At 40.6% G+C, this 16,480-nt stretch overlaps 1 protein-coding gene and 1 long non-coding RNA gene across 6 annotated transcripts in view; both read left to right on the top strand.

The window, feature by feature from the left end:
• Plag1 (PLAG1 zinc finger) overlaps positions 1-6,319 on the top strand; it is a 44,740-nt gene extending 38,421 nt beyond the window's left edge. For all 5 annotated transcript variants that reach the window (NM_001436642.1, NM_001436640.1, NM_001436641.1 and 2 more), the window contains 1 exon segment: positions 276-6,319. In NM_001436642.1, the coding sequence (NP_001423571.1) occupies positions 280-1,533 (1,254 nt within the window). In that variant the 5' untranslated portion in view covers positions 276-279 and the 3' untranslated portion in view covers positions 1,534-6,319.
• A 5,484-nt stretch (positions 6,320-11,803) lies between these two features.
• LOC148005652 (uncharacterized) lies at positions 11,804-14,684 on the top strand. The gene is made up of 3 exons (XR_015620629.1): positions 11,804-12,048; positions 12,497-12,620; positions 14,566-14,684. It is a non-coding gene; the product is annotated as an uncharacterized LOC148005652 (long non-coding RNA).
• Positions 14,685-16,480: the final 1,796 nt, after the last annotated feature.

The raw sequence follows: 16,480 nt of genomic DNA, 5'->3' as shown, positions 1-16,480 counted from the left end.
AATTTCTACATGGAAAGGATGTGGACAGTACAAGAGTATGTTCAGTCTTGCTTGCTTACTTTTGTAATGAGAGCTAAAAACCAGTCAACACTAAAGTGGCGATTAGATGGCTCAAGTTTTGCAGTGTATTAACTATCCTGTGGTGTGTGTTAGTTAGGTAGATCCTTTATTGAGAGAGCTGTGTCTTAGCATTAGTAGACTATCTGGCCATTTTAAAAGTGAATACATACCTTTCTGCTAAGATAATCACTCACAGAATATATCTATGTTTAAAGGCACATGGCTACTCACTCTCCTGAGAAAACCCACAAGTGTAATTATTGTGAGAAAATGTTTCACCGGAAAGACCATCTGAAGAACCACCTCCATACACACGACCCCAACAAAGAGACTTTTAAATGCGAAGAGTGTGGCAAGAGCTACAACACCAAGCTTGGGTTTAAGCGACACTTGGCCTTGCACGCTGCCACCAGTGGCGACCTCACCTGCAAGGTGTGTTTGCAGACTTTTGAGAGCACAGGTGTGCTCCTAGAGCACCTGAAATCTCACGCAGGCAAGTCCTCTGGGGGCGTGAAAGAGAAAAAGCACCAGTGTGAGCACTGTGAGCGCAGGTTCTACACCCGGAAGGATGTTCGGAGACACATGGTGGTGCACACGGGAAGAAAGGACTTCCTCTGTCAGTACTGTGCACAGAGATTTGGACGAAAGGATCACCTCACTCGACACATGAAGAAGAGTCACAATCAAGAGCTTCTGAAGGTCAAAACTGAACCAGTCGATTTCCTGGACCCATTCACCTGCAACATGTCTGTGCCTATAAAAGATGAGCTCCTGCCGGTCATGTCCTTGCCTTCCAGCGAACTCTTGTCAAAGCCATTCACCAACACTTTGCAGTTAAACCTCTATAACACTCCATTTCAGTCCATGCAGAGCTCTGGGTCTACTCACCAAATGATAACAACTTTACCTTTGGGAATGACGTGCCCCATAGATATGGACGCTGTTCACCCCTCTCATCATCTTGCTTTCAAATGCCCGTTCAGTTCTACCTCATACGCAATCTCTATTCCCGAGAAAGAACAGCCCTTAAAGGGGGAAATCGAGAGTTATCTGATGGAGTTACAAGGTGGCGCACCATCTTCATCCCAGGATTCTCAAGCATCATCGTCTAAGTTAGGGTTAGAGCCTCAGAGTGGCTCCCCAGACGATGGTGCTGGGGACCTCTCCCTGTCAAAGAGCTCTATCTCTATCAGTGACCCCCTGAACACACCAGCATTGGATTTCTCTCAGTTGTTCAATTTCATACCATTAAATGGTCCTCCTTACAATCCGCTCTCCGTGGGAAGCCTTGGGATGAGCTATTCCCAGGACGAGGCGCATTCTTCTGTTTCTCAGCTGCCCACACAAACACAGGATCTTCAGGATCCTGCGAACACAGTGGGCCTTGGCTCTCTGCACTCACTGTCAGCAGCTTTCACCAGCAGCCTAAGCTCAAGCACTACCCTGCCCCGTTTCCACCAGGCCTTTCAGTAGGGTCTGGGCCGAGGGATTCACCGGAGGTGCTTGTGCAGCCCTGCCTGCAAAGACCATTTATATTCTAGTGCCTACTTTAACACAACACAGAAACTTCTCCTTTTGTATAATATCAGGTTTTATGAAGCCAGTAAATAGGAATTAGCCTCTTTGATAAGCTTTGAAATGGTTCGTGTTTAACTACGTTTGCTGTTTCTCCTGATTTCCTGCCAGTTGTCATAGTCTCGGAGTTTTATTTCATAGAGGAGCGCCATTATTATCACTAAATTTTACAAGTCCTGTGTTCAAATTACTGTTAGACCTTAACATTCTCACTTTTGTCTAATAGCAATGGGCATTGGACTTTTTTTTTTTTTGCAAATGTGCAGTACAATGTAAATCTTCTATGAAATGTGTGTGAAGAACTGAAGTGTTTCACATTTCTTTACTAGCCACTAAATGGATTCATAATCAAGTGTGTTTTAAATGAGTTAAGAATCCAGTTTGGGGAGAGTATAGTGGTTTCCTAAATACACCATCATTTGAGATCAATATATTTTGAAGACTGCTATTGTCTGGCTAAAATAAGAAGTTTCAGTATCTATTTAATAGAAACCTAGAGATGTTACGGGGTGTTCTGTGTTAGAACTAGCCCTCAGGCTGATTTGCCACATTTCAACCATCTTTCCGTTAACAGTGTGTGGCCTCGGAGTCTTCAGGATCAGTGTAGAAGTGTTCTGTTGTATGCCCTTCACCTTTCATACCCCAGGATGGCTTCACAATACCAGCATTCTTACTTTGCATGTTGGTCCAGTTAGTGCAGAGTCTTAGAACCATTGTGGGACAATAGACAGTAAATATATGAAGCCCAGAGTGGCTGGCTGCCTGAATCGTCGGGGTGATAGACTCCTCACCAGGAAGATGGATGTAAAACGTACAGCCAAACCCCAGCACTTGTCTAGAGAATGTCCACTGTTGCCAGAACTGAGAACTGGACTCCTATCGCATCACTTCTAAAACAGCAGTCTTGCCCGTGCGCCCTTGCTCAGTGCATATACATCTTTCCCTGCCGTGTTTGGATGGAGAACTTAAAAATTAAACACATCAAAAAGCAACTTGACGAGTTCCACAGTTTTACACCACCAAAAGTTGTTAAGAGCCCACTTTTACACATCTCCAGGAGACAGGAGGAATGTTAGAAATAAGTTGAATTTATAGAGGAAACAGAGGAAAATAAAGCAAACACCAAATGAATACGAATGCACCAAGGATGTGGTGCTCACTGAGCAAGGTAGCAATGGGCTTCCTCTTGTCAGACAGCCACCAAGAATGTCATCGGTAGCTCCGCGTATATCTTCCTAAGGGTTATTTGTGGCATCAGCCTACGAGACTTACTAAGCACTTGTTAACACCTTATTCTGGACCCCTTCTGTTGGGGCAGGGAGTTTTATAGAAGAGTATATATCTCTTTAAAAAAAAAAAAAGGAAGAAACTATTTTTTAATCTCTGAGCACTCGTTAGCCCTGGCTGGGGAAGCTTCTTCCCTTGTGTAAGGGCCAGTTATCACTGCATATTGTATTGTTTACCCATCACTCTAAGCATAAACAGATTACTGACTATGATGCATTATTTACAATGCCTGGGAGTAGTCTAAATTGAGAAGTGTAAACTGTCCTGTGAATGGGGCTTTCACTATATGTCATACACACGCCTAGTGCACTTCATAGAATCAGAGCTGCTCCCTAGAGGGCTCAAGCTCCTGGTTCTAACCCTAGAGCAGTAGTTTTTATACGTATGTATTTAAATTTTATTGTGAAAAATACATTTTATTAAAGAAAGTGTTCCAAAGGCATTAAAATTATATACGTTAATAAGGAAATACATTTTAACTCTTCAAGCTGCTCCTGAGCTGAGGGTGGGAGCGCACTCACTCAGAAAGTGGGCTCTTCGCATGACCGCTTCCTTAGTTTCTATGAAACCGATCACGTACCCTAATGTTCTAGTTGGATGATTAGTGTTCAATATTGCTTTAATCACCACTTTTAAAAGGAGAGGACATTTGGTGACAGAGCACAAGTAAATAAAAAACCTATTATTATGTAGAGTTCACAGACACCACATATGAAAGCACTAGTTTATTCTATCTAAAAATTACTTAAGAAGTCACATTTATGACCTGAGACGTTGGCCTTCGTAGGCTGTATATATTTCACTGCTAATTGAAAAAAGGGAGTACCAGGATATATGAAATAAAGCATTTCGCAATGGGAATGGCGCCATATATGTGTGTGTGTGTATATATATATATATATGTATGTATATATATATATATAATAAATATATTTTTATCCTAATTCTTGCCCAGCGCAGAACTCTAATACACATCTTCCAGGGTACCAGTGTTAAAACGTAGAGTCTTACTTTCCTTTGTATGTACACCTCTTTGCCTGTTGCTGCCCCCACAGACTTGAATGACATTTCAAAGTAAGAGGGAAATAAGCAAATTCTTTTCGCTTTATTGACTGCAGTGGTCACTAAACCCTTTTTTGATAGATTTTATATTAAAAATCAGGCAGCTTTTTTATTTTCATTGCACAATGTTTTAACAGGAACGCAACACAGAATTGGCAACCCCTACCCCATGGAAAATACTGTCACTCGTTCTGTCTGAAGTAGGACTGCTTAGCAATAGGCCTTGCTAGTGCCCTTCTCATTCTCCATGGTCCTCGGGATTTCTGATAGTGCCTTAGCTTAAAAGAAAAGGGGTTAACATTAACTAAACAGTGTAGTGTAGAGTTTGGACCTCAGACAAGATGCTGGGCCCCGTTCATTTTGACTTCCACACATGTGTGTGCAGCTTCAGGAGTGTGAGCGCCTTTTCAGGAAAGGTCTGGCACTGTGAGCAATATAGTCCATTGATATTTACCAATAAATACCACCTCTGTAGTTAATGTCTCTTAAGCTTCCGTTTAAAATCCCGTTACTTGTTGAGGTTTCTAAAATGTAAGTTGCCTTGGCAGATCATGCACCAGTCTGTGTGCAGCTTTTTTCCCTTTTTAATTTCAGTTGGCGTTTCTTTCAAGCTGTGTGTGTTTGCCTATGTGTCGCTTGCGCTTTATTTTTCTAGTCATTTGTGGAATATAGTGATATATTGTGTTAATTTGGACAGTGACGGTTTTTTGAAACCATATACTGACTGAAACATGAGCCAGAGCTGATTGCTTTATTAAGCTAATAATGAATGTTATAGAGTACATATTTCAGGATCATTCATCTAGTGAGCAGTACACATATAGGCCAATTAAAAAAAAAATAGAGCTTGGTCAACCTCTATACTTCACATACTACAAGATATAGCACTTTCAAAATGAACCTAAATTTCTACAGAAACTTTCCTATATGTTATGCCTTTTATTTTTAAGACTTATTATATTCATTTCAAGTGCCATTAGACGATATATCCGTAGGCCTTTGATATATAATGCTTTGTGTACAAAGAATAGTAGATGGTATTTTAAACAGGTACATTTTTACAGTGTTTTCCTATCGATTTGCTATATTGCACAGAATCAGTGTGTGTCCTTTCATAAGGTTTTACAATGGTTTATTTTTTTACAAGGTTTACGTATCTCAAAGCACACTGTCTTCCCAGTCCATAAGTAAGTTAAAAGATACCAGTTCACCCAAGTTGCTTCTAGCCTACTGCGATCCATGTGACATTGAAGGAGATCTTTGCAGTGTTGAATATTCGCCCTTCATGAAGGCAGGCTGGTTTTTTTTCCTGACAAATGAGTTCGTTGGTGAATTTGTCTCGTTTTACTCATGATGTCAGCAGCCGGGTCTACCACACAACATAGCTTGATTGTGTAAGCCTCCGTAAATACCTTAAATTGTATTGTACCCACAGAGCACTCCTCTGAGATTAAGCAAGCTAATGCCATCAGCCTTCATAGCAGGCACGGATCACCAATAAGCCTTTCTACAATGTTAGCAGCCCCTGGAGATGGAAGGCAGTGTCTTTTGATAAGTTATCTATCTCTATAGATGACACAGGATTATTACTGATGTATAAGACACTTCATTGTATAAGCTTCAGTGGTACAGATGAACCAGAATGAATGTCTGTCTTCTCAGAAGCCCTCCTTCAACGTTCTATGGGATCATGCTGCTACTGTCACTTGGGATACAACTCTTCATGGTGCTACAAACTTCTGTCTCATTCACTTGTATTTTTTTACCCATAGGAAAAGGACTCTATAGGTGTAAAGGTGTACAATATATTTTTATACTGTGACTTAAATTGTCATTAACAAACTTTTACACCACCACAGTGTACTCATGTGCGCTTGCAAAAGGAGATCTTGGATGTGCAAATGTTACCAGAACAAACCCAGCTTTTGTCCACAAGGTGACTGTAACTCAGAATGGAAAGTGAGCTTGACATAGGGTGTGGAGTGAAGAACATGCTATAAGTTACTAACAGCCCTTTGAATTTAACAAAAACTGGGAATCCATTAGAGAAATGGATTGCATCATGCCTGAACATAAGCTGACTGCTGAAATATTTTTTTTTAGCTAATGAAAAAGTGTTTGGACTAGTGTACTCTAAAAAATGTTTTAATGGTAAAGTTTTGAGTCAAATAGAAATGAAAAAAAATCTGCATTCCAGACTTAATTTTGTATATTTTTATTGCCTTTTAAATTGCTATTCTGTGATATTGGGAAATCAAGTGGCTTATCATGTATATCATGTACTTAAAATGTATTCACAAACTACTGTTGTATTTGTATAAAATATAGACAAAGATGGTCTGTGTGTGTGTCCTCTGTACAGTAGCTTCACAGCAGGAAACTTCAACAATACCATATTTTAGAAACCTACATCCAGAGAAGGAGGCTGCTCATTGCCAGACTCCCAACTACACATACTCACTCGCCACTTCTCACCACAGCTTCTTGGGACCTGCAGTAGTATTTGTTGTAAGGAAAAAGATTTATGAATGCCACAGAATATTTGAATAGAATAGATAATAGAGATCTGCCCCCAAATCTTCATAGATAATACTTTGCTGTAACATTTTTCTTCTACTGCATTTTAAAAGTACTAATTCTTTGAGAATGTACACACACACACACACACACACACACACACACACGGAGAGGGAGGAGAGGGAGGGAGAAAGACAGACAGACAAACATCATATTTACCCTTCACTTCTCTCAGAACCATTCCTTACCCTCTCCCAACTTTATGTTCTTTTGTTTTTTCACAACCCACAGAGTCTGCTTTGTGCAGTCCATATAACTAACTCATGGGTCGAGGATCATCCACGTACAACTACTATCGTTTTTTCACTCACTGATTTAAGGCTGGAACTGCAGACTCTAGAAAGTTATTTGTTTTATATGAAATGGACAATTCCAGGACATTTAAGACTTTGAAGCTTTGGGAAAGGGTGAAGAATTTCTTCATTCTGGTGTAGGAAGACTGCCATGCCTCACAGTGAATAATTAATAATGTCTGTAAATCAAACATTTTTTTATTCATTCATTACAAAACTATAGTCAAATGGGCTGAGGAGCTAACAGAGTGAGTAAAAGAGCTATATAAGCTTGAGGTCGTAAGTTCAAGTCCCAGCAGCCTCATCAGGGAGAGAGAGAGAACTGCATCTATCTGTAAGCTCAACAATGGTAGGTGGAGACAAGCAGATTCTGAGCTCTCTGGCCAGTCAGCACAGCTGAAATGAGATTTTACTTCAGCCAGAGACCCTGTCTCAAGATTATAAGGCAGAAAGTGATAGAGCACCCCTGACATTTGTCTCTGGCCTCTGCATGTGTGAGCATGGGTATGCACATTCAACATACACAGATACACCTCATGTACACAGAAAGTAATGACCATCACAGTCAAGACCCCAGGCTTTGGAGAGGATGAGAGTGGAAGATGCAAAGGCGTTTCCGTTTATAAAATTAAAATTTCCAGTGGGCTGTGGTTGTAACAAACCGTAAGCATTTCAGGGTGACTTTAACACAACCCTAAAAACCTTTTGCAGGGATAAAGTACAACTTAGTGCTGAGGTAAATTCTCTGCCATAAATCCTTCTGTAGAGCGTGACCATGTGCCTTCCTAGATGCTAGCTTTGTCTAGAGAGTTTCAAGATAGTGATTTAAATAAGTCCAAATTTTTTCTTTGATTAAAACTATCCACCCATTTCTCCTCTTGTTGTTGTGTTACTTTACTGTCATTTCATGGAGTAACTCCCTGGTCATTATAATAGACCCTGAGGTTTTTCTGACACTTTGCCTTCAGATCACCTGTTCTCTGTCCCTGGGATGCATTCATTCATTCCTCCTGCCCTGCAGTTCCACATGCTAAAACTTGACTCATCTTCTACCACCCAAATGGTTCTTCTGTAAAGATGCATCTTTTCTCACCCACTGGACAAGGATTTCCCTCCAGACATTACCTATCATCTAATCTGGAGATACTGCACAGCACAAGACATGTCTACACCTAGGGCAGATAATTGACTCGTACCATTTGGATCAAAGGCACGTCACAGTTATCACCTAAAAGACTCAGCCATATTAAGACTTAGTCCTCTTAAAGTAAAAAATCTATTATTTCAAACTTGAATCTAAAAATTACTAAAACTTTGGCCTAAAATAGAAAATTGTGTTCTCCAGTCTTTAAGTCTCATGTTCATACTCAAAACTGTCTTTTGTTCTGGTTTCTTGATGAAAGTAAACAAGTTCTGCACCTTTACTCTGTCTCTTTACACAGGAGTTACTCAACACTCCCACTGTAGAATTCAGGAAATTAGCGTCTTTGAAGTATTTTATTCTTGTAACTTCAAAGGAGTCATGGAGTCTCACCTCTGAGTTGTGAAGATGGGCTAAGATCTATAAATTAATTATATTTGCCATTTGAAAAAGAATGTTATGTCAGCCATCACTGAAAGAGAAGGGGTCGAAAATATTGGAACCATTTCAAACTCAATTATCAAACACATGTTCAAGCAAAAAGGTTGGATCAGAATCCTAAGAATTCTGAAAATGAATTCAGCTCCTTTTAGTTGAGAAATAGAAGCAATTAGCAGAAGCAAAAGTGTAATCAGTATGCCCACACTAGCCACTTTTCCTATTACTGTGACAAAATATGTGACAGAAATGGGGAAAGAAGGGTTTGTCATGACTCACAGTTTGGGAGACTTCAGTAGACCTTGGCAGGGAAAACAGCAGGAGGAATTCAATGGTTAGAAGCATGGGGAAGCTACTTCTATTGGCCAGCTGAGAAGCAGAATTCATGCCAGGGATAATACACCCCATGAACCTACTCCCAGTGTCCTATTTCCATAAGATAGGTACTTCATCATACGGTTCTGCAACCTCCCGAATACTGTGACTGGCTGGGGACCAAGTGTTCAAAGACATCAGTCTCTAGGGAACAATTTAGACTTAAACCATAACAGCAGAAGGTAATTAGTAAGCAACGACACCAATGACTCTTGATTTAGTACAACTATCAGAAATTTGCTAGGGAAAAAAAGTATCTTTAAAAGTAATAAATACATGTGATAGTCATGAAAGTAGCCGTGGGTACTTTAAATTCTTACCATACCTAGAAAAGGGTAAGGACCACTCTAAGCTGTCTGGAGACACTTGAACCCTTATAACATCATAAGAAGTTAAGAGTTAGAAAATTGGGCTGAAGAGATGGCTCAGCTGTTAAGAGCACATGTGCTTCTTCCAGAAGACCCAAGTTCAATTCCCAGCACCTTCATGGTGGCTCACAACCATCCATAACCCTAGTGCCAGAGGATCTGATGCCCCCATATCACCCGGACAAGCACCAGACACACACATGATACATAGACATACATATGAGCAAAACACTCATAGATAAGTCTCAAAAATTATTTTAAAAAGCTCTTGTTCTCTTTGTTCTTCACTTCTCTTGCCTTCTTCCCTGTCCCTTCTCTCTATCCACCCCCCTTCCCTCCACATGCCTGTGGCCAGCCTCCTTTCCTTTCCTCTCCTCTTCTTCTCATTAAACCTCTCCATGTGGAAAAAAAGAGCATTAAAAAAAAAAGACCTTGAAAATCTAGTTAGAGTTGAAAGCAGACAACTCTTGCTGGATAGAGGGCAAATAGAAGATTTTGGACATACTTTTTAAAGGATCTTTTTACCCTAAAAAATATTTGAGCAGAAAGTTATATTGAAGAAGCTTAGCTTTGTAACCAGATCTAGAGAGACCCTAACTCTGGGAAGAAGTTAAGGGAAAGCAGTGATGCCTCTATCCAAAGCGCACTGGAGATCCTTAACCAAAGGCCATCAGACTAGGGAACTGGATTTGATGGCAAGTGTGGCTCAGCATTCCTTCCCCCGTAGGATTCCCACAAAAATGACCAATCCTGTTCTACAAACATCTGTCAATCATCGAGTGTGCACCCAACCCTCCAAGTGTTGAGAATACATTGAACAAAACAATTCCTATTTTTGTGGCACATCATGGTGGATGAAGTTCATGAGGAGTGAAAGCATCTCATGAGTGTTTCCAAATACAAACGCTCCTAAGTTAGGATGGGGCTCCTTCCCATCCTACAGATAGATTAAATTGAAACTGCCCATAGTGCACAAAGACCAGCCAGCATAGCAGAACACTGAAGATTGTCTGTTTCTTCTGCTGACTGGGATCTGCAGTTGGTAGCTGTAGCCCAGCATTACAAAAGGCGATTGAAAGACACCGCTAGCCTTGGGAAAGGTCAAAATTTAAAACTTCAGTGTGCTTTCTATTCTGAAATGCATATTACTTACGTACTGAGACAAAACCATCCTAATTTTGGCCAAATACCAAAGGTAAAAATTCAAGGGGAAAAGACACATTTGTTCATGGTTTCGGAGAGTTCAGTTTATGATCACTTGGCTCTGTTGTTATGCTGTGGTAAGGCATTGTGGTAGAAGAACTAGCTAGCAGGTAAGCATTTGCTTGCCTCATGGGAGACTGACAAGTAGAATAAGAAGAAGCAGCTGACAAGATATATCCTCCCCAGGAGCTCACCCATTAACCACCTTCTCCACTAGGTACCAGTCCTTAAATTTCTACCACTTCTCAATAGTGCCATAACATTTTGTAACAATCAATGGGTTGATCGATTAATAAACTCGGAGCACTAATAATTCACATGTTTCCCAAAACCCTCACCTCTGAACTCGGCTGCCCTGGGCTTTTCAAGAGACACTTATATTCAGAGTCTGACTTTTAGAAAAGAAAGGAAGGAATGAGATGGAATGGAGGGAGAAGAGAGAGAGAGAGAGAGAGAGAGAGAGAGAGAGAGAGAGAGAGAGAGCGAGCGAATGTGTACATCCTTGTGTGGTTCCAACTTGTGCAATGGAATGACAGCTGTCCCAATTCCAGTCTGTAATGGCACCTACCACCACCACCATCTGAGTGTAGAAGGAAAAGAGGTTTTGATTGTAAATGGCTTACAGTCAACTAGAAGGTAGTAGTACAGAAGCTACCCTTCTTGACTTTCCACCTCAGCCCCACATCCTGTGATCATTCTGCAGACCCAGACCTGGTAGGGTCTTGGTAAGGTTCTTGGCTCCAAACTCCTGAGTTTTCAATACAAACTATGGGAAGCACAGGAGCGGGGAGAGACAGACAGACAATGAGACAGACAGACATAGAAAGAGACAGAGAAGACCACATGTGGTTTAGGTCATGGGACATAATATCAGGAGAACCCATAAGGCCACATGAAACGGGAGGTAGCAACAAGGCCCCAAAGAAAAGGAAATTGCCATGAATCACATGCGTATGGACTTCAGTGGTTCAGTAGTGATCAATAACGAAAACTACATGTCAAAAAATTATCATATTGAGTCACAAAAACCTACCAGCTCACCTCCCCCAGAAAACTAAGATAATTCAAAGAACATGAAAGAATTTTTTAATTCTTCAAACCCTCTTCAGTTGTGGTCAACATGCCAGATTGCTTTCCGTATCAGCAGCACCAATGTACATTTAAGTTGCCTTAGTTGAAAATGAGTGGTCTGCGTGCATTTGACCTCTAAGTTGCTATTGATACATGCTTATTTTCCCAGAACGATGTCACTGTCTTCATCAGTAAGATATTGAAATTTTCAAGACATTTGGGGAGATAGTAGGAATGTAGGTTATCATTTGTATTAGGATTCTCTAGAGGAACAGAACCAATAGAATGAGTATATACTAAAGAGGAATTCATTAGATTGACTTACAAAATATAGTTCATATAGTCCAACAATGGCTGTCTCACAAGACAGAGGCTACGGCTCTGGCGGTTGCTCAGTCCATGAGGCTTGATGTCTCTCAGCAGTCCCAATTGCTGGGGTCTATAGTCTATGCCGGAATCCTGAAGATGTGGGATCTAGTATCAGTGAAGGAATGCCTCCACAGCAGGATAGATGAACTTGCCAGCAAGAGTAAGAACAAGCAGCCAAGAAGCCAAGCTCCCCTCTTCAGTGTCTTTTTATCTTGGTTGCCACCAGGAGGTATCGCCCACATTTAGGGTAGATATTCCTGCTTCAAATGGGTTGATTAAGACAAATCTGTACAGGACTGCCCGGCTTGGGTTTTAGTTGATATTACCTAACTCCAAGAGGGAAAAGCTACCCCTGCTTTCCTGTTCATTTTTGCCAGTTTAAAGGAACAGAGAGGTATTTCGATTGTTCCACCGATTCTCATTTTCTTGACTTCACTATTAGATCTGAACATCAGTTTTATATCTGGTGGTATTAGATTTTTCTTCTGTGACCTGGTTATGTACACTTTGCTCATTTTCTTACGTGTTCCTGATTTATTTATGAAATTTTTTTCTTAGAATTGATCATCTATCATCTGCTTTCAGAAATTTCCAGCAATGTTATTTGCTATGTCTTTGGCATGAAAAGACAGCACAGAAACCATTTTAAAGCTTTGAACTTGCTTTTTTTCTTTAAGATTTATTACTTTTTATGTTATGTGTCTGGGTGTTTGCAGCCCTGTATGTCTGTACAACACATGCATGCGGTGCCTTTGGAGACCAGGAGAGAGTGCACATCGCCTGGAGCTGGAGTTACAGAAGGTTGGGGGCACCATGTGCTTGTTGAAAATAGAACCCAAGTCCTCAGGAAAAACATCCGTGCCCTTAACTGTTGAGCCACCTCTCCAGCCCCTACAGCTTTAAATTTCTGTTTAAGTAGGTTATAGGTTGTCCTGTGTTATAGATTTCCAGACATGTGGGGCACAGTCCCAGAAAAGAATTCCTCTGTTGGAAAACCACCTGTGTCTCCCTGGCCTCACAGATTTTGTTATAAGGTTACTCCTTATATTTAAACCTATTTGTTGGAGTATCACATGTAAGATGCAGACGAAAGTTTAATATTTTTTCCAGAAGAGCAGACTGTAGTGATGGCGTCAAAGGCTGACCAGATTGTGGGTTCCACCTTCAGCGCTGGTCATTTACTGACTTGGGTAAGCCAGTGTCTAGTGCTGGGGTCCTCACACTTCTGTTTAATAGTGTACAGTGTCCTTAACTTATCCTGTCTACCTGGTTCGGAGAGCTAGTGTGACAAACCTGCTCTTGCACTTCTTTTTATAGTTTTTTTTTTTTTTACCTGTGCCCATGGGCATTTGCTCAACCTAAGAACTTTAAGAATATGTTATTTAATGTTGAAATAAGCCCTCTGTTTTCCCCAAATTGTGGTAGTTATTTAGATTCTTGTTTTACCAGAAGTTCATAATGAGCAAATCAATTTCCAAGATGGTGGGGAGACCTCCATTCTTTCAAGATTTTGTTTGATGTCTGTAAATATTCTGTAAAGGTTCTCTACATTCACTCTCTTTTTGTTAAAATCTTTTTTTTAAAGATTTATTTTTATTTATTTTACATATGTGAGTACACTGTCGCTGTCTTCAGACACACCAGAAGAGGGCATCAGATCCTGTTACAGATGGTTGCGAGCCACCATGTGGTTGCTGGGATTTGAACTCAGGACCTCTGGAAGAGCAGTCAGTGCTCTTAACCGCTGAGCCATCTCTCCAGCCCAGCTGTAAAATCTTTTGTATGTGATTTAATTTTTGTCTTTCCATTTTACATCTATATTTTCAATACCAGAACATTAAAAAGTAGTCAGTTGTTGAATAGTTAAGAAAATATGCACAATACTAAAAATTAGTATTTATGTCATTGAATAGATATCTTTGTGTGTCTTATAAATCCATGTCATTCACTTTATATTTCTGTTTTAATATATTTACTCAAATACAAGAGAATATTAAGCAATAATGATGACAGACATAGGTGTCTTATTCCTGAAGTTAGCTGAATAGCTTTAGTAATTGAGATGTTTTCTGGCCATTTTGGGAAAATTTATGAATTCCCTCTATAAATTGGTCTACTGCTGAAGAACACTATATTCTGTGCCCCTGCCCGCAGGGGCTTCGTAATTTATGGGAACTGAGGAGGATCCAAACCTGAGGAGGAATGGGCGAGAAAGAGGAGCGAGACCAAGCAGTGTCCTTGTCAAGATCTGTTTATTGAAAGGAGTGTACAGCATTTAAAGCTCTGAAGCAGGAATTGAAGCTTAGGGTGGTGGGGGGAGAACCGGGGAGTGCCCAAGACATAAGGTGAATCTCTAAACTGCAAGATAGTCTTCTTAGATAATGAGGCAACAGTCTTCCGGGAACCTGTTCAAGCCCTTCTCAGGAATCTGTTCAGGGCAGGGCTCTAGCTTTGCCTAGTCCGGCAGTCCAGTCCCCGACAATTCTGCATTCCCATTTTTTGGAAAAGTTATGAATTCCCTCTATAAATTGATCTATTGCTGAAGAACACTATATTCTGCATAGAAACACATACAAAAATCACAGGGCGATTCAGTGATGACTGCTGGAACAGGTAGGAGCAACTAGGGTCCCTGCTGTGAAAGACCAGCAGCTTGGGTATAGCCAAGTGGAGACTCCCAGAGGAAATCACCTCAGCCCTGGGAGAGCCAGCCTGTTAACTGGACTGATCCCCCTCTTGCTTCTAGGCTACAGTACACACCAGGACCACAAGAAGCCAGCATACTTTCCCACAAGAGGACCTCTCTTATTTGGGGGTCCATGACAAAATCTAAGACTGGCAACAAAAGAGTAAAAAGAAACCCAGGTGAAAGGCATAGAAAATATTTTCAACAAAATCATAGAAGAAAAGTTTTTTTTTATCCTAAAGAAGGAGATGACTACAAGAAGCACATAGAACACCTACAGACTGTACCCAAGAAAACATAAGGAATAAATTATCCAAAACCATTAAGTCAAAAGAGAAGAAACAACACCAAACACACACACACACACACACACACACACACACACACACACACTCCAAAATAACAGGATTCAACAAACACCACTCATTGATATCTCTCAACATCAATGGCCTCAATTTCTCAATAAAAAAGAAAAAGACACAGACTAATAGAATGGATGTGAAAACAGAATCCATCCTTCTCCTGCATCTAAGAAATACACCTTAACATAAAGAATAAACATTACCTCTAACAAACTCATGGAAACTGAAAAATTCTTTTCTCAATGACCACTGGGTCAAGGAAGAAATTAAAGACTTTCTAGAACTCAATAAAAAATGAAGGTACAACATACCCAAACTTGTGGGACACAATGAAAGCAGTGCTAAGAGGAAAGTTCATAGCATTAAATGCCTTCATTAAAAATCTAGTGAGCACTCCTTCTTTAAAAGGGGAACAAGAATACCCTTGGCAGGGAAGAGAGAGGCAAAGATTAAAACAGAGACTGAAGGAACACCCATTCAGAGTCTGCCCCACATGTGGCCCATACATATATAGCCACCCAATTAGACAAGATGGATGAAGCAAAGAAGTGCAGACCGACAGGAGCCGGATGTAGATCGCTCCTGAGAGACACAGCCAGAATACAGCAAATACAGAGGCGAATGCCAGCAGCAAACCACTGAACTGAGAATAGAACCCCCGTTGAAGGAATCAGAGAAAGAACTGGAAGAGCTTGAAGGGGCTCGAGACCCCATATGTACAACAATGCCAAGCAACCAGAGCTTCCAGGGACTAAGCCCCTACCCAAAGACTATACATGGACTGACCCTGGACTCTGACCTCATAGGTAGCAATGCATATCCTAGTAAGAGCACCAGTGGAAGGGGAAGCCCTGGGTCCTGCTAAGACTGAACCCCCAGTGAACTAGACTGGGTGGAGGGAGGGCGGCAATGGGGGTAGGGTTGGGAGGGGAACACCCATAAGGAAGGGGAGGGGGGAGGGGGATGTTTGCCCGGATACCGGGAAAGGGAATAACACTTGAAATGTATATAAGAAATACTCAAGTTAATAAAAAAAAAAAAATCTAGTGAGATCACATACTATTGGCTTAACAACACACCTAAAAGTTCTAGAACAAAAAGAAGCAAAAACCCAAGAGGATTGGAAGGCAGGAAATAATCAAACTTGGGGCTGAAACCAATAAATTAAAGTGAACAATAAAAAAAGTCAATGAATGGGTTGGGGATTTAGCTCAGTGGTAGAGTGCTTGCCTAGCAAGCGCAAGGCCCTGGGTTCGGTCCCCAGCTCCGAAAAAAAAAAAAAAGTCAATGAAATAAAAAGTTGGTTCTTTCAGGAAAATCAACAAGATAGTCAAATGAACTAAAAGACAGAGAGAGAATATCCAAATTAACAAAATCAGAAAAGGGGGACATAACAACAGACACTAAGCAAACCAAAGAATCATTAGAATTTACTTCCAAAATCTGTTTACCATAAAATTGGAAATTCTAAATGAAATAGATGATTTTCTTGACAGATACCATTTACCAAAGTTAAATCAAGATCAGGTGAACCATAAAAATAGATGCACAGCCCCAAAGAAAGTAGAAATAATTAAAAGTCTCCCACCCAAAAAAAGCCCAGGTCCAGATGG

This window comes from Rattus norvegicus, chromosome 5, assembly GCF_021556685.1.
Source record: "Rattus norvegicus strain SHRSP/BbbUtx chromosome 5, alternate assembly SHRSP_T2T, whole genome shotgun sequence".
Lineage (NCBI taxonomy): Eukaryota > Metazoa > Chordata > Mammalia > Rodentia > Muridae > Rattus > Rattus norvegicus.
Note: the sequence above shows the minus strand (reverse complement) of the source record. Positions and strands in the feature narration are given on the sequence as shown.